General features: G+C 39.4%; 1 protein-coding gene across 1 annotated transcript in view; it reads right to left on the bottom strand.

Moving 5' to 3' along the window:
• The window catches only part of LOC139741118 (ras-related C3 botulinum toxin substrate 1-like), a 45495-nt gene extending 23382 nt beyond the window's left edge, over window positions 1–22113 (bottom strand). Inside the window, exons 1-2 of the mRNA XM_071651706.1 lie at window positions 22070–22113; window positions 11298–11369 (exon numbers count right to left, since the gene is read on the bottom strand). Coding sequence (XP_071507807.1) covers window positions 11298–11369; window positions 22070–22113 — 116 coding nt within the window. The remainder of the gene's footprint in view (window positions 1–11297; window positions 11370–22069) is intronic.
• Window positions 22114–22377: the final 264 nt, after the last annotated feature.

The following is a 22377-nucleotide window of genomic DNA, read 5'->3' as shown; positions in this document are numbered from 1 at the left end:
CTCAAAAACAGCTTTGTGAGTTCACTTCAGAATAACTGCCCCATAGGATTGTACACACTTCCTGAAGTATTCGCCGTGTGATGCAGTGATACCTCCCTATTTGAAAGGCTGTATCTCCGCAACCGAATGGCACATGAAGCTGTGGCTTCTACCATATTACGCGCCAAAAAATTCTCTATCTTATATGTCAAACTCATTGTGATTGGATTGTAGGTCTTGTCGGAATTGGCAAAAAACTGAGAAGGTCCCGTCCTCAATCCAATCACAATCAGCGACTCAGAGAAGCTCATTATCATATGAAACATGATGTCACTGTTTATTCGTGGCTGCATTTGGACGAGTTATGATTTCATATACCGTGAGTTATAACGTAAATTGGATATGTATTTCTCATTTCTAAGTTTCCTGAAGTCAGCGGTGAACCCTTGTATTAACTGACCACCTACTGTACCAGTTATGACTTTATATGTTGCTGAGAAGATATAGAAAACGGGAATTTTCTTCTTCGATGATGTTCGATGATCATATCTTTCTCGGCAAGCACATATACGCAGAGTGCACCATTGTGTAATGGGGGTGAACGTGCCCAGGTAACCGCGAGTGGAGCATGAAGCACAATGCAGTGCAGTGCCGGTGGAACTTGCAGTGGTCAACATTCCAACATGATTGTGAATCTACACTACATCAGCTTTCAGTTTCTATTTGTGCATCTTTTAGAGTGTACTTGGGTTTTGCTATTAATTTACTGAAGTTGCTGCACATGACCAGAAAGCGACTGTCAGCAATATAAGATTGATACCTCAGTGAGTGTGTGCGTATATGTGTGTGTGTGTGAGTGTGTGGTCAGTTAAAAAGCAGATGATGTAAACAATTTCATGAAAAGCATGTAATTCATGTTGTCAATGTAGATTGATCCCATATGATGCTATGTTTATGACTGCCCCTATGTTGTTTCTGCAGCATTTTACCCGTATTCGACAATGGACCAGTCCGTATCACTGCTGTGTGCACGACGTGTGTGGCAGACCGTGTAGGCTCATGAATAATTCAAAGCGTGCACCTTGGCGTTCTGTGTGTGCGGGCAGCGTGCGCTCTCAGCTGTAGAATGATTTTAGTAGACTTTTGGCCAAAAACCTTTCCATATGAATGACACCCCACGCGTTCGAAGCCGCCATCTAAGAGCGCGTACCTCAGATCGCATTTTCAGTGCGCGCTTGTGAATCCGGAGTATTTTCTCCACACGTGAGTAAAATTTCAGGCCAATTGTGAGATTTTTCACGTTTCTATTGATAGAAAAACGTTAGGTGTCCGGTATTATGGACACCCAACCATACCATTTGTTCTACTCTTCTCACCCTACGCGCGCCCCATCTACACCGTGGTGCTTAATTAGACGGTATAGTAGTAGCATGGAGCTATATACTGTGTTGTACCTCCATGATTAGGCATCGCATTTGTTTCAAACCGAATTTGACGTACGATATTGACGCCAATTGTTACTAATACGCCGAAGTTTGCGTCTCTTTCGCTCTCCCCCTCCCTGATACCACTGCAACCTTGGTGTTTCATTAAGACCATGATGTTCGCGAATGCTAGACAGTTATCACATAGGAAGGCAAACTAATTTTGTAATTCCAGCCACTGCGTGCAGTTCTGTACTATTTGGCGCTCGTTAAAATGTCTGGTTGATGATGCAGAGGTCGTGGTCACGATGAGTCATGTGATCGATTCAACTATTCTATTTCCTTTTTTATGCTGGTATCTGAACGAAAATATTCATGTAGAAATATAAGCTATGACTACACTAATTAAACTGACAATGAATTTTTTATTAGGGCATATTTTTAGGGATGATAAAATGGATTTCAAAATGGATTTCAGTTGAGAATGTTCACTATAATACTTGTGATCATCGTGGTGATACCGTGCTCAGTTAACTGAGGGAAAAAAATCTTTGTTAACGCTGTTAAAATGACAGGAAAGCAGTGTGAGAACGTGCTTGCTTGCCGTGAAGAGAAAACTAATATGCATGAAAATAATCAGAATGTATATAGGCGTCAAAAACAATCACTGGGTGAACAGATATTACCACTCGTTATGGCCGTGTGAATTCCTGCAGTAACATAACAAATGCACATTAAGCGAAACATTTGTAGGCCGATACGACAGCATAAGAGTTTCTGTGACGACATCTGCGTATAAAGTCTCCCTGCTGGAAAGAACACAATGTCCCACAGTATGAGAAACACAGTGTGAACACAGTGTGAAATCATCTTCACAATGTTAAATTCGAGCGTTTTAACAGTGTGAACACAATGTGAGTTACCAATTCGCAGTGTGAAACAAAGCATTACTATATTAACATTCTGTGAAGACCACACCACAGTATGAAATCATCTTCACACTATTAAATTCGAGCGTTTTCACACAGTCGACTATATGAACACACTGTGAACACACTGTGGGACACTGTGTTCTTTCCAGTAGGGTTTCTCATGTGTTCAGTACATGAATGTGTGGATAACATAGTCCTTCAAAAGTCTGGTGTAAAACTGGCTAACCGGAATTGATTTTGCCTTTAATATAATCTATATAAGGAGAATAATTATGCCTTGGAAGCTATAGGATTTAAAGTATGTGTGAGACTCCTGGTTCTTTTCCATCTTCCAAGTATTATGATGGCACTTGTCAGGATCACTCCGATTGGCGCAGATTTCTTTACCATAATATGACTCCTTCCATTTAAATCACCTTACGGCCGTCGTCACGTATCTTATGTCTCGTTAAAAGAGACCACATGGACTCGAGCCTGTCTTCGTTAATTAAACACCACAACCACTGAATATCATACATGCAAATTAGGATGCTGTGTGCATACCATACTCACTTGCTTTACGGACAGTCCTCCTGGAATACTATATGCATGATCGAGTTGTTTTTGCGGTTTTAGTAATATGGCTTCATCAGCCGTCATGCAAAATCAAAATGTGACGCATGGAGCATTGTTATCTTGACGTTGTCTCAAATAGCCAGCACACATTATACCTCGAGTAAGTCAGATCACAGTTACAATCTGAGCATAGTATGCAGTCAAAGACCATTACCTTCTCTTCAAACTAATTCTTGTAAATGAGCTGGTTGAAAGACTGGATAGGTCTCATGAAAACGATAATACACACGGATACAAGAGAGCGTTTATAACCAAATTAACAAAATCCATTCATGCAGCACTTTTGACTTTCATGTAAATTAGCACTGTCTGTATGGCTGTGATGATGTCAACCGCTCTTCTTATCAAAATATCAATGCATATTTTGAAAAGTCTTTGTTTCAAAAGTGTTTGAAGACCACTGCTAATGGTGAACTGGCCTGTGCATGCCGCACCTTCTTTCTTCAACCTCATCCCCAAGAGATTCGATCCTAAAATCTCCGTGCACATTCTCTATACGAAATACAGGGTTCTTTGAGAGTAGTGGGTCTTGAGCTTCATTACCAGGGCGTGGACGTGTGACGAGCACTCTTTGGTTAACCCTTTCAGTACTTGTACTGTGAATCGTCACTGACATCATAAATGCAGTGTAAATGTACGTATAGGACTGATCGAGTTAACCTGTCGCTGAGAGGTATGAACTTGTCCGGAGTGGCAGTGGCTTACATCTTTTGGGCCACAGGAGGTGTGTTCTCCTATCAGATAATGGATTGTAGTGGTGATGTTTAAAGAGGGGGGAATAGATTCGATGCAGGCGTTGAGGAATTCCCGTGCACCACATCGAGATTAAATTAACACAGCATCACATCATCCAGTACAGTGCACAAACTAAGAATTGAAAAACTCAAAATTATCATCTACATATCTTTACATAATTCATTTGTTCTGTTAAACGGAATTTTGATATAACGAAAGAAAACTGCCGGTGTTAGAACGGGAGTCGACTGTAATCCCATTTTGCTGTTCATGACTGCAAAACGAGCAGTAATTTTAATACAAGAGAGCTCGGACGGAATGCCCCGGCTATTACAACTAAAATTTGATTGGCAATTACGTCGGGCATGACTTCTCATCTTGTACATGTATTAAGGAACGCTCATTTTAGTCACTGCATGATATGTATAATATGCCAGGTACAGTTGGCTACTAGTATGTGTCTCTTCTGTCACGACGCGCGCGTCCATGCGAAAAGGCGGGAAAAGGTGACGTCGAAGACCGTAAAGAGCACATCTGTCGGACAAGACTCAACGACTTTCGCAGGTAGGATGGGGAAGTCACGCAGTCACGCGCAATCAGCTTACGTGACGACCCAATTACAATCCGGCAGCACTGGACCTCTTTCGCTCGTGCAGAACATAATTTACAGGGCATGAGATCATCACGTAGACAGACAGACTAGGTTCTCATGATCAGTTATGTTGCCTTTACATTCGTCCGTCGCCTACTGCAACCACACTGTGACCCATAGCCTTTTTATGTGTTCAACCCACTTCATGTAACTAACTTATTTGGCCTTACACCCTTCCCTAACAACGTACAAACACGGGAGTAGTCAGTGACATTACATATAGTGCGTTAGAAACCTTTCAATACCAACGATTCACTGACCGAACTGACCAGATTGTTTATAATCGGTAAACTGAAGTCCACATTTTGTAATATCACATGATTTTGATCAACGGATGTCTACCGATGTAAGGGATACCTGTGTGCAAAATTTGCGGTGTTGGCCTATACCTACATCCAGATTTGAAGATGGGTGCGAGCGTAACTTTCGTCCTATCCCTCCCCCTTTTACGGTATATATATATATATATATATATATATATATATATGAATATAATATGTTCATCTTGAAACTTTCCACGTGTTGGACTTAGAATGTTGTAATTATAAGAAGAATGAGTCTCAAATACACCATGGATCCAACAAGAAGGTTTTTTATTTTACATTTTTTCTTCTTATAATTATATATATATATATATATATATATATATATATATATATATATATATATATATATATATAATATATATATATATATATATATATATATATATATATATATATATTTCACTTGAAAGGCATACACACGTGTATGGGCACACACGTGTAGGCTACACAACAATTAAGACCTTTGTGTGTGTATATAGTCCCAAAATAGATTTGAATACTAGTATTCAAAGCGCGGTAAAAAAAAAAATGAAAGTGAGGGTATATCACGCATGGACGCAATGTTGCGATCAAACCAATGATAACCCGTTGATGACTCATCACCACAAATCACCAACTGATCATCGTGAACATAATTTTTCGTTGCATATATGCCTCACGTTCACTTTGCACGTGATGACTTCAACATTTTGAAATCTCTATACTCACCTACACCTGAACTTCGTGAATAAAGCCTTTCAAACTAGAGTTACCACTGGCAACGTAACTGGGTAACGTCAGGGTAACTTTTTATTTACCATGCCTGTTTAAGCGGTTCCCGCAAAACGTTGCTCTGACGTTGTCGCGGTAACGTTTGCCAAATTCTATCCTATACATTACACTACACCTTGACAATCCTTCTATTAGAACCCAACATCCCTTTGATGCACAGGGGCCGCGGAAGCGGGGGGGGGGGGGCGGGGGGGGGGCTGCAGCCCCCCCCCCCCCACCCACACACACACACTTTTGGATCGTGAAAAAAAAATCAAAGAAAAAAAGAAAGAAAGGGAAAAATCGGGGTAAAATCACATTACCTGAATTTCTCACAAAAAGTGTGCTTCAGATCGCTTTATCGTGATTTCAAAAACGCAAAAGCTCCGTCGATCGGGAGGGGGCATCCCCCTCCCACACTCTCCCCTCTACCTCATTAGACTTTGTACATACACACAGATGATGCACACGCGGAATAAGAGCTAAATGCCGTGATTTTGCTATTTAGTATTAACAGTTTCCTGAAAAAATCTAAATTATTTCCGTAAATATATTTTTTGGGGGGAGGGGGGGCTGGGGGAGCTAGAAAAAATCCAAGTATTGAACCAAAAGTTTGCACCAGATCGCTCAATTTCAGGTCTGAAAATGTAAAATCACCTTCGTGTAGGAGGAGAAATATCCCTTTTGTAAATACACTCTCGTGAGCATGCCTTTTCTGTTTGATTGCTTAATAGACAACATTCATGAAATTAATTGTCACAATAAAATTATACAAGAAGTTTATTCATATGCTACCACTTTATAGGCAAATTGTTCAATAATAATCCACACCAAAATATCCTGCTATATACCTTAAACAAGTGGGGCCGTTTCAAGTCGATAAAAGACGGAAAACATGCATCAAATTGCACCACTTACAACATAAAAATGCAAAAAGTTCTCACCGTGGGAGGGGGAACACCCCCCCCCCCTCCCCCACCCCCTTCCCTCCGCTCGCTCGGGCTTGGTCGCTTGGCTCCCTCGCATAGTAGGCCTAACCGCCGCCCTCCCAAGGAAGATCATTATCCAGGCTACGCCGGTGCGTCTAAGCGGGGGGGGGGGGGGGGGGGGATGGGGAGGGGTGACCTTGATACCCCCCCCCCCCCCCCGGCTGCGCAGCCCCCCCCCCCCCCCCAAACTGAAAAACGTTCCGCGGCCCCTGATGCACTCAACCCGCATGAGCAGTATTGTAGACAGAGAATGATTTGACAACGTGAAAAAGAAAGGACTCACATTTTAATATTCACTTATCTTCGTAAACAGTGATATTCATTATTGAACTACCTTCGATCAGAAGTTAGTTTATCATGTTTATATAGTTTGAGAATCACAGTTTGATGAAAATTCGCCGACCATTTGCCTTACCCTTACTGGTATCAAAATGAGACAACGCCCGTAATGAGAGCGAGATTCACTGCTGCGTGAATTTCAAAAATACACGTTACACTTTATAGCGTATAGTGAAATTCCATATGCCCTTTAGAATTACCGACTTATTTTCTACATTCTTTCAAAGCAATCCATGTTTTTTGACGTACAGACGCCATGCAAATTCCGCCAAAAAACACAGTGTGAAACACAGTCCCTACTAAAACACACACACACTGTGTCCCACAGTGTGTTCACAGTGTGGTCACATAGTCGACAGTGTGAAAACGCGCGAATTTAACAGTGTAACAGTAAAGATGATGTCACTGTGTGGTTTGGTTTTCACAGAGTGTTCACATGGTAATGTTCCATGTCACACTGTGAATTGATGATACACAATGATTGTGTTCACACTGTTAAAACTCGAATTTAACAGTGTGAAGAAATTTCACACTGTGTTCACAATGTGTTCACATTGTGTTCATATTGTGTTCACACTGTGGGACACTTGTTTATCCAGTCCATTATTCAATCACGAGACCAACATCCACGAGTCACACAGCCCACGAGTCATACATTCCACGAGTTATACAGCCCAAAAGTCATATAAAGCCCAAGAGTCATACAGCTCATGAGTCATACAGCCCATGAGTTATACATCCCACGAATCATACAGCCCATGAGTTCGACACTTAGCTAACAATTAAGGCCCGCGAGACCGACTCATTAAGCCCAATGTTGTACCAGTCGAACTCGTGGGCTGTTTTTACTAGTGTCGAACTCATGAGCTCTACTTGACGAGTGTCGATCTCATGGGCTATATGACTCATGGATCTTTTTTCAATGTCAAACTCATGGGCTGTATGACTCGTGGGTGTTGGTCTAGTGGGATGACCCCGTTTCAACAGTTTACATTGTGGCATTCACATTATAGTCGACGTCGTGTGAATACACATTGTGCAAGCAGATGATCCAGAGTTTGTACAGTGTGCGAACGCACACGTGACACTGTGGATTATGCGAACATCGAACATACTGAGAACACTTTGCTCTTTCAAGCACGGAAATACTATTTCGAACAGTACCCTATAATTCCAAAATATTCCCCATACAGTTTGTGCCTGCCGCTGGTTTATAAGAAGCACGTTCATTCAATATTCCTTTCTATGCCCAATTTGATTTCATTAAGTAGAGCACAAACAAATCAACAGTGAAAGTTGTTCTACGATAGGGCAAAAGAGGTAAGAAATTTATGGAACTGTAAAGGTTGATTTGTTTTCGAGAAACCATGATAATAGACAAAATCACGAAGGAAAAATTTGATGAGGGAAACGAAATCATCGTCTCACAAGTCCATCAATAATTTCAAATGATTTGCTCCTTTGCAATGTATTCAAAATGACTTAAAAACCATAGTCCTCGCCTCGATTCACTTTATATCAACCTTGTTATGACATAGCAATGATGGCTTTTTGATGGGCGGTTAAATTTGCCGAGTGCCGCGGAAAGAAATTACGACAATTTTACGAGTAAATCAATGTGATGTGAGGCCATGACAATATCGCCTCAATCTAATGGCTTATGTGAGTATAAATGATAGCACTGCAGCATAAAACATGAGGAAATTTAATGGAACAGAGTCAAATAGTCGCAACATAAAACAAAACCCTGTAAAGTTGATTCCTGTTTTGCGATGGAAAGATCTACACTCGAACCCGAGTTTAGATGGTTCTCACTGACACTTCCATTTTATGAGTGCAGTCATCTGTTTTGACAGAGCATTTGGGAAGCAGCGTAAAGTGGAGAGGCAGCAATGAGCATATAGGCCCTATACGTATGCATGGCGAGTAATAACTAGGCACGAATTGTCGACCCAGTGTTCCAGAGGGGGAAGATTAAAAATGCATGGTTTACACGCATGGTGGATAGCATTTAATGAAACGACTCTCTGGGTGAAAAGTAGTAACATTAATTTGATGACTACCATTACAGTCTATTTTTGTTTCTTTGAACAGTTATTGAATAATACAGTGAGCGATTGCACACAAATTCACGGGTCAATGAAGGCCCTACCATTAGTGTGAAAAGTAAACTATTGTAATGCATTAAGCATGTAAGAACGATAAAAAGACAGTTTCACCTATGCAATTACATACATGTACAAGCAAATAGAAAAATTAGTTAGTTGAATTTTGCCTTATCTAAAAAAAAAATGAAACAAACAAGCAAACAAAACTTGGTTGCTATGTCTCTAAACCAAATCTTCAGCTTGTTTTACGTAATTATGATGGTTGCAATATATGATTCTGATCACGGACAATTCTGTCATAAATTGATCACTGTAGATTCACAATTCCCCTGCTCAGTATCAATATAGCTTGGCTCAACACTAGGAATAAAAGCTGATTAAGGCATGTACAATTCTCTACGTAAAGGCAGAAGTCGATAGTGGATTTAAAATGTTCGCGGCGCTAAAAGAGAAAATGACATTAACTATTTATCATGTTCACGCTTCCGAAGGCTTTCAAAAGAATATCAAGTCAAAATCATCATGCATTTCAGTCCATTTAAGTCCCTATGGATAAAATGTGGAAGTGAAAGAAGCAGAATTGAGGAGGGGAAAGGAAGGTAGGGTGCTGAATGATTAAGGATAGGGGAGTGGAGGAGGGGAGGGGATGGGGAAATGGGGTGGAATGGAGGGTGGAGGTGGAGTTTACGGGATGGGAGAGGATGGAGAGAAGTGGGGAAGATAAAGGGAAAGAGGTACCCATAGTAGGTCCTACCTCCTTGGATAGGAGAAAAGTGTATCGGATTGAAAGAGGAGAATGGTTTAGTGGGGAATGATATTTGAGGAAGAGATTGAAGTGGACGCGAGGGTGCAGTGGAGTTTAGGGGGTGGCAGGGGTTGGAGGGAAGTGGAGAGGAAGAGATGGGAGCATATAGGGGAAAGAGGAGGGGATAGAAGTATATTGCATTGAAAGAGGAGAAGAATAGTGTAGGCGAGGGGGGACCCTGTTTGAAAGAACACAGTGTGAAAGAAGATGTGAAACACAGCGTTAACACATCGTGAACACAGTGTGAAATCTTTCCACTGTTCAATTGGAGCGTTTTAACATTGTGAATACATCGTGACTCATAAATTCACAATGTGAGTCATCAAAACTCACAGTGTGAAACAGAAATTACTATGTGAACTCTCTGTGAAGAAAAAAATACACCACAGTGTGAAATCATCGTCACACTGTGTAATTCGAGCACCTTCACACAGTCGACTACTATGAACACATTATGAACACGCTGTGTGACACTGTGTTCTTTCCAGCAGGAAAGTATAAAAATTATGTCATTAGAGGAAGTCGAGAAAAGTGGTAGTGAGTGGAGTAAAGTGGAGCCGATGATGAGAATAGGGGACATGTAGGGGTGGGGGGGTGAAGAATTTTTGAAGACGGGGATGGGAGGGGAGGACAGAAAAGCAGAGGGCTGTGGAGGAGAAGAGTAGTGTAGAAGAGAGGGAATGACATTTTAGGAAGTGGAGGATGTGGTAAGGAGTGGAGAAAAGTTATGTAGATGGGAACAGGAGGAACATGAGAAGGTAGCCAATGGAGTATGAGGGGAGGGGTTTATTCAAAGAAGAAATCCACAAAAAAAACTTCATAAGAAAGAGAATAATATTCCCTTCAAAACGATGTAAAAATGACAAAAATCGGATAAGAAATAAGGAAAATATGACATATTGAAATTTTACATTTTTAAGAAAACATTTGTTGATCAGTGGAGTTGATGATGTCATATGATACACTCACACTTTTTCATGTGTGTTGTACATAAAATTCGGGAAAATTGTTATTTTTAACTAATACAAGTAAAAGCGTGTTCTCATACCTAGATATATGTTTGTTCTTTTGTATTTTGGGTGGTTATTAAGACAAGTTTTATATTCATATGGCGAAAATGTGAGATTTTTGTCATTATTGTACATGAAATGAATAAGAAATTGTGAGAGCATGACAACGTCAACTTGCTCATTTGATTATTCATAAGGACTGGTCAAGAAATGTTTTCAAAAAAATATGACATTTCTAAATGTTATACCTTCCTTATTTCTTATCCGATTTCAGTCACTTTTGTATCGTTCTGTATATATAGGTTATTTGCCTCTTTCTTTTGAGGTTTATTTATTTTGGGGTTTGATTTCCTCTTTAAGGAGGGGAAAGTGAAGGGGACAGGATTTGGTTACGGCAGGAGATGGTAGTGGACGGGACGGGAAGTGGGGCGGAAGGGGGTGGCTTGAAAGTTTAGGGGAGTTGAGGGAAGGGGGAGGGAATTTGCTAGGAGTGGAGGAGGGGTAAGTCGGAGCCAGTCAATCAGAGGGAGTTTAAAAGTGGGGGAGGGGATGGGTGACTCCGTAATAGGGTAGATAGGGGTGAAGGGAGTGATGATGTGAGTCACAGAGCACAGCGCAGCTTGGTATACTCACACAGTTGGAGCGTACTCCCCGGGGAAGCGGTTGGTCGTGTAAGATATCAGTAGACAGGTCTTTCCGACGTACCTGCGTTCAACAAGTGGCAGAAGAGAGACAGAAGAGTTCATTACTGTCACAATAAGATATCGATTACTGCTGAGAGTATTTCAATTCCATTTCTAGATATCTTTTTTTTTTAATATGAATGACTCCTCCATGAATTCTACAAGTTGAAAACAATTAATGGGTTTCTAAGGAGATTGTATAGTTTTTTGGTTATGATGGGGCTTCAGCTTTTTAGATTTTTTTTTAATTGGTGATTAATATGAAAGAGCATACAATTCTAAAAGGAAATCAAAGTTTATTTGATGAAAATGATTTGATGGTTGTGAAATGACTTAGATATCCAGAAACAAAGTGGTCATAATAAAAGGTGGGACCCAACTTTTATTGGGATCCCTTTGTCTTCTTGGGATATCTCAGCCATTTCAAAACCGATTTCCATCAAATTAACTTCAATTTCCTCTTAGAATCAGGGCCCTGTTACAAAAAGCTGTTCGTAAAGTTACGAACGACGTACGAGCGACTGGTGATTAGTTCTGATGTGCTATACTTATCAGAATTTCAATAATTCAGCACAAGAACTGATCACTAGTCGTTCGTATAAGTCGTTCGTAACTTTACGAACAGCTTTATGAAACATCCCCTGGTCCTATATGGTCTCTCATATTCTATTTTTCATAAGTAGTTTCTCATTATCTTAAAAAAAAAAAACACTGAAGCTCCATCTCAAGCAAAAGTATGCCATACCTATCTGTGCTACACAGTAAGGACCCCTTATGAGTGTATTTTCTGTGTGTGTGTGTGTGTGTGTGTGTGTGTGTGTGTGTGTGTGTGTGTGTGTGTGTGTGTGTTTGTGTGTCTGTCTGTCTGTCTGTCATGAAAACTAATTTACTTGATGGAATACAATGTCAATAATGTCTATTGCTCGATGTTATTTAACTGCTAGGCGATGCCGAGTGTGTGAAGCGGCTTGTTTCCGACTCTACGAAGGAGAGAAGAACACCTCACGAGCAATTAATGGATTTAATTAGAAGAGTAGTGTAGGGGTAACGGACGTACGACTATAGACCCTTTATTTTTTTGTCAGTAAAAGCTTGGTTAGCTGTACATTACGAGATCAATCTAATTCAGGTGTATCATACTGTCTTTCATCTGGTAGGATCGAGGTTCTTACTGCACGCATTCTCCAACTTGCCAATTACTCTGAATTGATTGACATGCAATCTATTGTTAGACGTGTTCATACACTGCTTATGTCGGGGATATTCATCCTTCCCGATTGGAGATGATACGGTTTGTAGTTCAGAGAAATATATTATGTAGATGGATGGCTATAATCATGCATAGAGAAATGGATCTAAGAATAGATAGATCCTGAGATAGATAGATTGATGAGCAGACAACCAAATAGATGGAAAATTAATATTTGTGTAGATAGATAAGTCAATAAGGGACAAACAGATACATTATAAGGAAAGATTAACAAAAAATATAAACATAAACAGAGTGATTATTGGTATATTGAGAGAATGAGGTAGATAAGCAGATATCATAGATCATCTAAGAGTTCTTGGACTAACACAGGATAAACTCGCAATGAAAGAGCATTTAACTACCCTGTTCTTTTTTCGCACTAACTTGCACCAGGGAGGTGAGGCCCCTCCCTTCTTGCACATGTTCATGAGCACGAAAGTATATATACACGCTGTCAACGATATTATCATTTCCCAAGAGGTCAAACAACTATTGTGGTTTTGCAACATAGCTGTGCGAAGGAACCTGCTACAGAGGAAGTCATTCAACTTCCCTTTCCAATTCAAAGGGGAAAACTTACCTTATACCATTATTGCAGCATTTGATAACATTGCTGGTTTGTTTAAAAAAAATCCTCGGCATTCGTTTTGTTTTGTTTTGTTTTGTTTTGTTTTTGGTAATATTGTTATCATTATTCTTAATCATTGCCGGGCAGGTATGCATGTTCGACTGAATGATATCGGAGTGTACGAAGTTCATTAAGCAATATGACTCAGTTTAATAATTGTTCAAACAGTAGCCTATACTTCAAGCACTTGCTGAGAACTCATTTATCGGCAGACAAATAATACCACGGACTTCACAAGGTCACCTATATTATAGACATAGCCCCCGCTTATTGACAAGCACATCCTGACTATACGACATGTTGCTTGTGAGTTGCCATGGTAACTGTTTCATTCGCCTTGTAGTGCTAAGAGCAAGGGTATCATTTCTCATGCAGCCACAACAAAGGGGAACCCGAAATCGATACAGATGTTGAGAAATGGGGCAAAGATAACTTCAGCGGAAAAGAAGCATTAATGGGGCAAAAAGGAATGGTCAGGAAATTGAGTAAGTACGTCCCCGCAATCCCAAGAGTATAGGTCATATCAGTTTCAGTTGAACAATATACGCGAGACAGAAATATGTCAAGTGCTGTATTGATTAAAGGTAGTTAATCAATACAACATTTGCTCAATTCACATTCTGTCAATCACAGCATTTCATACATCAATTTATTGTATTTTCATCTACTCCGTCTTCTGAAAAGAAAAAAAACAACAGCAACAATTGAGTCCCACTCACAGCCATAAAGACCTGCTTTACAACGGACACAAATGTGAACAGTGAATGACCAATCGATTTGTACGGACACACAAAAAATGGAAAAAAAAGAGAATAAGAATGATCAATATTAAAAAGTATACTGCCTACTGGTATAAAAATATCATCCAATATCATCTAGTCTGTAAATAGTCGTCTGGTTATAATCACAGAATCGTATTACCTTTCCCTCTTCAAACGCAGATAATGTTATACGTCCCATTTTCACATTGTAATGAACAGCTAAAATATCCCTAAGAAATCTTAAATAGTCAAGATTCATAATGTATTACCTACTAAATAAGGTTCTCTCAGTTACATTTATTGAGCGATATACATGTATACATGTCTGCATATAAAACTAATCCTCTTATTTTTTATATACATTTCGCAAATTAAAAAAAACAAACAAATCAGTATGAGCTTAAATCAGTTTATCAGCTAATCGACTATATAACTTCGTAAGTTGGAAGACATTGTGAGCACAGGCACTAATCTTTCTCTCTCTTCTTTTTAATGCTGCTTCTCGATTTATACTGTCTAGCTCCAAGTTACGATACCGGGAATATTACGATGCGGCACCCAGGCAGCGAGCGCCATTCTATGGTATACTATATAGCTCGAGGGATGCATAACACTTACCGCGGCAGCTGCTGACATTTCGCGCTGGTTCCGTTACCGCCGACAAATCGGGTAAATTGAATGAAAGAGTTTTGTTTTAGTGAAAGTGTTTTTAGCGATTATAGGAAGAGTATCCTGTCTTTGCCCAAGACAGCTCAATTCCAGGAAATTCGCATCTCTGCCGTGACGTGTCACTTTATAATGTGTGACTTTAGTCACTTCTTTATGTGCACAAACCTTTTTAAAATGTCGATCAATTTATTATGCAAAGCTGGTCTTATCGTACTAGGCTGTATGTATATAATTATGCATATATGAGTGCATGAGTGAACACCTTTTTATTTGTCCTCAAAGGCACAAAAGTAAAAAATGCAAAAATTGGCATGTTGTCTATCATTTGCAAATGCCCTTTAAGATAACAATGATAACAAAAGACCAATTTAACACAATGAGAGACATGAATGAAATAGCAAAAATAAGTATTCGTTCTTTTCATCTCTTAATAACCTCAAACGAAATCAACGGGGGAAACTAAAGGGGGAAATTAGAATTTTATGTCAACTCAAACTTCAAATGACATAGGGAGCAAGGGCACAAAGATGATTAAATCAACAGAACATCTTTTTTTTTTCATTCTTTTAATTTAGTAATTTAAGAATTCATGAGAAAAATTCAAAAACCAAATACAATTTATAATTTTTTTATTCGAGAAATCAATTCAAATTCCTACCATTTTCATTAAAACATTGCTTTTTTTCTCTCATTTCACTTGAATTCGGATTTGACAGAAGATTCTTCATTTTCCTACATCTTTTTTAGCGCTTATTGATCTTTCGGGCTTCAAATATATTGTAGAGATCATAGGTTTATTTTTGAACTTAATTCATGTTTTATTGTGTTAGGTTTGTCTTTTCTTCTATATATTGTTACATGGAAGAGCACTTACGCACGAATGACAACTTATTCATTTTTGCAATTTTACTTCGTAAAGTTTCCCTTTTTATTGACTTACCAAGTTGATAGCCAATTAGATTACCTTTCATAATATGATATACATGTATAATACATTGACATTTAGCTAAACATTCAATGAGAAATATAAATTAGAAAAAGTGTTTACTTTCTTTCTTTCTTTCTTTCTTTGCTGAATGTATTATAATTCCTTCTTTTTTGTAATCAGTAGGATGTAGATGAGACCACATTGTGTGGCAGGAGTTATACGGACGGAGAGTTTCAGGGCTTTCCAAATTTCAAATCATGTAGTAGATAAATCAATAGTGCCATGTATATATTTGTGGAATTTATTGTGGTCCTTGAGCAGATACACAATTAACCGAAAAACTCAAAACATACTACACTGAACAAGGATGATTACATCGAGGCTCACATATTCCAGTATAAATATAGCTGTAACTCCATACCAATACCACTTGTGTAACAAATTCACCTGTGGAGAATATATATGATATATATATATTGTATATGCAAATGTCATATTGTATTGTATACTTTTGTCGAAAATGAAATGAAATGAAATGAAATATATGCATGCTTTCTTCTTTTGTTGTGCTTCCTTGAGCACCAAATCGTGCATTCCTAAGTAAAGCTGGTATGTCATCATTTTTGTCCATTGTGATCTATTATGAATTGTGAATACATTATTATTACTCATCCCAATCACCATAAATTCTGAACTCTGTATCCAATAAAACCAGTTTAAAGCAGTTCAAATGCAAAAGTCTGAAAAAAAGAAATCTGAAAAAAAAAATCTTTAAAGATCTCAAGCGTTATATTCGCACCGTTGAAGCCTGTGTTTATGTATACAGTTCAGTATGATAGGTCAGCTGTAATACATCAGATTTTTTTCAGGAAGAATTTACACAAATTGTGACATAGATAAAGCCGTAAACTTGTATTCAGAATCGCAAAAGAAAGAAAGAACTATGACCTTTTGAATGCTGGAAATCATAAAACATGACGTTGTACAGTGTATCGGGAAAAGACAGAGCCCAATGTAGGTTGAGGAGGTGCGATTATGAAAATCATAAGATAGAGGTATACATTGTAGATTGCTTTGCCTGTGAAAGAAAAGGGGATTACCCCCGTGCTCAATGTCAAATGTCTCACATACCTCCGACCATACCATGCATACGGAGTTAAGCAAGCAAGTTTTCAGCCACTCGCTTTCTATATAAGCTGATAAAACACTTATGTTTCAAAACTGCCATAACGTTACAATCTCAGTTTGAGTGGCGCCACAGTTTATATACACCACTGTCAGCCACAACTTCCGAAGGTGGATTTGTAAGTCTATCAACTTTAAGAAGGAATATCGGCTTGATTGATTAATATATTCCTTTAAAAATGAAATCTACGAACCATAGATCTACGAACCATAGATCAAAGTAGTGGACTCCAATTGTCAAAAATCATATTACATGTAGGTTTGAGTTACTGCATTAGTTTCTTTTCAAGCATCGTTTTCATTCAATAACTGTCACAAACAAACACACACACACACACACGCCTTATGCACAAGCAGTTCGCACTTCCGGACCCCTTCACTTTACTTCTCATATTGTTGTCAAGACATTAGGTTGTCTATTCAATTAGCAAACGGTTAATAAAACCATAGACATGGATGCATTTAAGATTGGAATGGAAATTAATGATTAAACATGTATGTCAGCCGTAAGAGGGTGTCTGCATGTACCTCGGCCTGTGTGTGTGTTTGTCTGTGTGTGTGTGGGGGGGGGGGGAGGGGATATGGTCTATTGATTCTTGCGCGGGGGATCCCGTATGTAAAACACAAATGGAACATGCTTTTTCACGCACTAATGACTATGCTACCCAGTATTCATTCCAAACGCAATTATAGCCCTTGTGCAATTCTATTACACCTCTACCTTCGGCATCAGTTAAATAAACTTGCACTTGGGCTAATTATGCATTTGTCGTGCGTATTATTATTCTAGTATAGTGCATTCAAGATCGTGTATGTACAGGATATATACAGCTATTATTATAATGAATCCTCCTCATCAACATCACAGCCCAGAGTTTTATCAGGATCAGTTGACATATTAGTGGCAGTGTGAATTTCAAGATAGCAAAGTAGCTGGTTTGAAAATAGAATGTGGGCCCCTGATTGCAGGTGGGGTCTGAGAACTCATTTGGAAATTTCCAGAAGACCACTCGTGAGAACAAAATTTTGAATTGTAACTACCGTGGCTTTTCTTCGTTTTGTGGGAATTTTTGGTTTTATATTTTGCCTTTTTTTTTGGGGGGGGGGGACAATTTCATAAGCCCTGATCCCTAACTTGGTCGATGTTTTAAGTAGATGCCTCTGTTCTACTCTTCTAATTCTGAAGGATTAATGTACTTCGATCCTTCCTTCCTTCTCTCTCCCTTTCCTTCTAGCTCTCCTATATGACCCTGCTGGAAAGAACACAGTGTTCCACAGTGTGAGAAACACAGAGTTAACACAGTGTGAACACGGTGTGAAATCTCTTCACACTGCTAAATTCGAGCGTTTAACAGTGTGAACACAATGCGAGTCGTCAATTTACAATATTTGTATGAAATGAAATAAAGCATTACTATGTGAACACTCTGTGAAAACCACGACACAGTGTGAAATCATCTTCACACTGTTAAATTTGAGCGTTTTCACGTAGTTGACTATATGAACACACTGTGAACATGCTGTGAACATTGTGTTCTTTCCAGTGACCATCAGTGTAACACAAAACTAAGGCTTACACCACGCTTTCAGCCCGATAGAGCGCTATAATATTATACCAGAGAGTGTTCACACGTGAATGCACAAGCCTATAATAAGGTGGTCTACTACAACTTACAATCGTGATCTATTCTCCCTGTATGAGAACCTTGCTGGAGAACAATTAACGTCAGGATTTCGAATGGAGAACGTAATTATGAGACAAGGTCGTCATGACTCAAACAAATAAGCGCATGCATCCATTTGAGTGACTAGTGTCAGGTCAGCACGACTACCACGCCCACTGCAGAATGGAGAAAAGAATGTTTTTGTTTTTTTTTTGTTGTTGCACGTAATGATGCTTCTGGATGTTCGCATCGCTGGGGAAAGTGATAGAATGATGATGATAATTATGTCGACTTGCACAGTTTGACTATAGTCGATGGACACGCTGTGTTGGGATTGCAATGGTACACCTTAGGACACATCAGCACCCTGCGATTTTCATTTCATTTCATTTTATTTCATAGTCACTTAATACTGCACTTCATTTCATTTTATTTCATTTCGTATTCATTTCATTTCAATTTCTTTTCATATTTCTCAATAAGTATATATATATATATATATATATATATATATATATATATATATATATATCAGATAACAAAATGTAATGTCATCAAGCTTGTATTGAGACAGCTCGACCACCGATGGGCATCAGGTGTAAAGCAAAGTACACATCCGTGTTACAAGTACTCATATCACGGGCTCTGAGTAGTTGCATTCGATGCCCACACCGCGTAGACAAATTAATACTAGTACGGAGGCAGCGGAACCGGGGGGGTGACTGCACCCCCCCCCCTCACACACACACACATACACACACACACCACACACCTTTTCTACTCATCAAAAGAGAAAAAAGAAAAGCGCGGTTGGAAAGAAGAAAAAATCACTCTGAGGAAACCCCATGTATCCTCATGATTCCGCCCGGAGACCCCCCCCCCCCCCCTTATAAGCGCCGGGGGAGGTCCTGGAGTAGCCATAGATCTTCCACCTCCCCACGCACGTATACACACACGCACACACTAAAAACATTCGGCGCCTCCTGGACATTTGCCTACGCGTACATTGTCCTCTTTGGAACTTGGGTTCAGCCAGTGTACACCCAGTGTACACAAAACGTGAACACATCGATGTGCTTTGTGTTGCATGATGTATTATTATATACAAGACACCTATGCTGTATTATGTTTGCTCTCGTTTAAAGCTTACACGCATGTTCAAGAACGTTTACATCTGGAAACTTCCTGAAACTATTTCATCTGCTAAAATGCACCTACAGCGGTAACTGGTAAGGTTAATCGATTTAGTTTGCCACAGCCATTTTTCACTTTGGCAGGTGATTCCTTTTCACCTTCACTCAGAAAAAGCAGTCGCACTCGCACAGCCGTCTTGCAAACTCGTATCCCATGCTTGAGCACTGTGTGATCGATAGCCGAGAATGCTCAATAACATTCCATCGCCCCGTGACATAGAACTGTCCCATTTGGTAGCGTTCCTCATTCACGAAGTTAAAAAAAAATTATTGGAGGTAAAGTTTCACAGAGACTCCAACCTCAAGTATACCGCCTGGATCCTCTACAAAACTAGAGATGTTGATCTCGCGAACACGCGCACAAAATTATTTTAGTTGCGCACATCGCCAGCGCGAAGCGCGTGGTCTCGTACGGACAAAGGAAGCTTTAAGAGTTTTATTATTAGATTCTCTCTGGGGTTATCTTAGTCACATTTTTTAACACATCGGACAAACTAAAGTTGGTCGGGAGAAAACTGCATTATTTTGAGGTAGAGAATGCGCCTTAAGCGGGGGCACACAGCTAGATAGAGCGGGAGAAATGTAAAAAAAAAAAAGGTCAAACTCAAGCAGTAGAGCGGGACATTTTGCCAAAGTGTTTATATCAAACAAAGGCAGGCAAAGGCAGAGAGAAAGACAGACACTCTACCACAGAACTCATCACGACACCAATCGAAAAGCCACATGCCCGTAATTATGTATCAAGGGTTCAAATTCAAATTCAAATTCAAATTCAAATTTATTTTTCACTTCCATCAAATAAATAAAGAAATTATACACAATGTGTATGCACAGGATATTTGTAATAATTGCAGAATGTGATTTAACAAAGTACATATGAAAATGAGTAGCAGATGAAAAAAAAACCCACAATTATATCTTTGTTGATATATTTTACACATAAAGCGTATGATACAAGTAAACTAAGGGTGGTGATGGAAATGGAGGGTCCCACTAAGAAGCAAAGCTTGTACGATATGAGACCCTCAGAAAATACACAAGACAGCAATAAAAAACAAAATAAAACAAAACCAATGTCAACTGACATGAAATCAAAATAATTGGGAAGGGAAAAAAAAAAAAAAAAAAAAAAGAAAAAAAAACGAACCTCATTTTGCTCGAGGTTAAAATTATACATTCTCAACATCAAATGAAAAATCTGGGTAGTCAGCCATCCATTTCCAGACTACCCCCCAAGAATTTGGCGCCCTTTAACACCCAATTAAAGAACTGGTATAAGGGGAGATTATGCAATGGGAAACTGGCCCGACTCGGATACATTCGGATATGCTCGTAACTGAATTGTGTACGGCTTCATCACTGATCTCTGTGTACAGACGTCTCACTTCCCTGCGTGTGTATAAGTACACACACAGCCGAAGAATCCCGACTGGAGTCGAACGTTATCATGGATGGGCGTACGCTACGGGGCACATAGATGCTCGTTGATGGGCAATTCTATTCTAGCAGGTCTGCGCTTGTCATGGCTTTTGACTATACCCCGGGGTATAAGCGAATGAAGATAGATTCCATTGAGTCAAGTGTGTTTGTCTACCCTCCCCCCCCCCCGTCTTTAAAACAAACAAACAAACAAACAAACAAACAAACAAACAAACAAACAAACAAACACCTAAGCTGGCTTTTCCGTTCATTCTCTCGAGCTCCGAGTTCACTTCATTATCATATCTTTGAAAAGAAATCGGATATTGGGTTGAACGCGGAAGGAGACCCCAAGCTTCCGTACATCAGCATAAACGCGTTCATACACATACCCACAAAGCGAGCCAGACATATTTCTCTTTACCCCATGTGTGTAGGATCCTACATGAACGCACACCCACACACCCACACATACGTCCACACCCAATCTTATAGGTCTACGCATACATTGCAGCTGTATATATACATGTATAATGTGGAATACATGCAATAATATAATATGTTTGTATACAATCTTGCATAGAGTGTTGTTGAGGATTTATGCAGAATTTTATAGGTCTATACTTAGCCACAGAAGTAGGCCATACACCAAAAACCAGTGTTCATGAAACGCCCAGTCGAGAATAATGGCAGTAGTTATATGAGAAAGAAGCAGGCGTATACTTTTATTGGTTGTTTATATCATAATAGGATAACCATGGCTTTGCGGATTGCAATAGTAAAAGTTTTTCCTTAACCCTTTCTGTGCCATTTAGTGACATGTGAACAAATTTGACACACATATAACCTATGGACAAGTAATGAATGCGGCAAGAAAAGGGTTAATTTGCATCACACATTACATGACAAACGTTGTCCACTACTCGGCAATCGCAGTATCAAATACTCTCATCCCATTAAATAACAGAGAAAGCAATTAAGGATCGCCTCAACTCCGTATGGGTCGAACTATACATCACTCACCCGTCTCCGACAATAACGCATTTGATATCTTTTCCCGGTTCCATGGTGATATATTAACAACTGGCGTCGATAATCAATGACATATACTCCAACAAACACGCGAATCCTCATAAAAATCCATTTAGTCAACGTATGTTCCCCGTACAATTATTTGGTGGTGGTTTTTTTTTCAGGAATCCGTGTTCATAATGATCCCAGTGAATGTTTGAGCGCACGAGTAACTCACTCCGTCAAACGACAGCCGCAAATTAGTTCGAAATATCGTTCCACAGATCCGTAATTGCCGCAATATGCAAGCTAATGTTAGA

This window comes from Diadema antillarum, unplaced genomic scaffold (genome assembly GCF_040938485.1).
Source record: "Diadema antillarum isolate AM-2024a unplaced genomic scaffold, OU_Dant_1.0 seq00000905_RagTag, whole genome shotgun sequence".
Classification (NCBI taxonomy): domain Eukaryota; kingdom Metazoa; phylum Echinodermata; class Echinoidea; order Diadematoida; family Diadematidae; genus Diadema; species Diadema antillarum.
The sequence above is the reverse complement of the archived record's forward strand: the minus strand, read 5'-3'. Positions and strand labels throughout refer to the sequence as shown.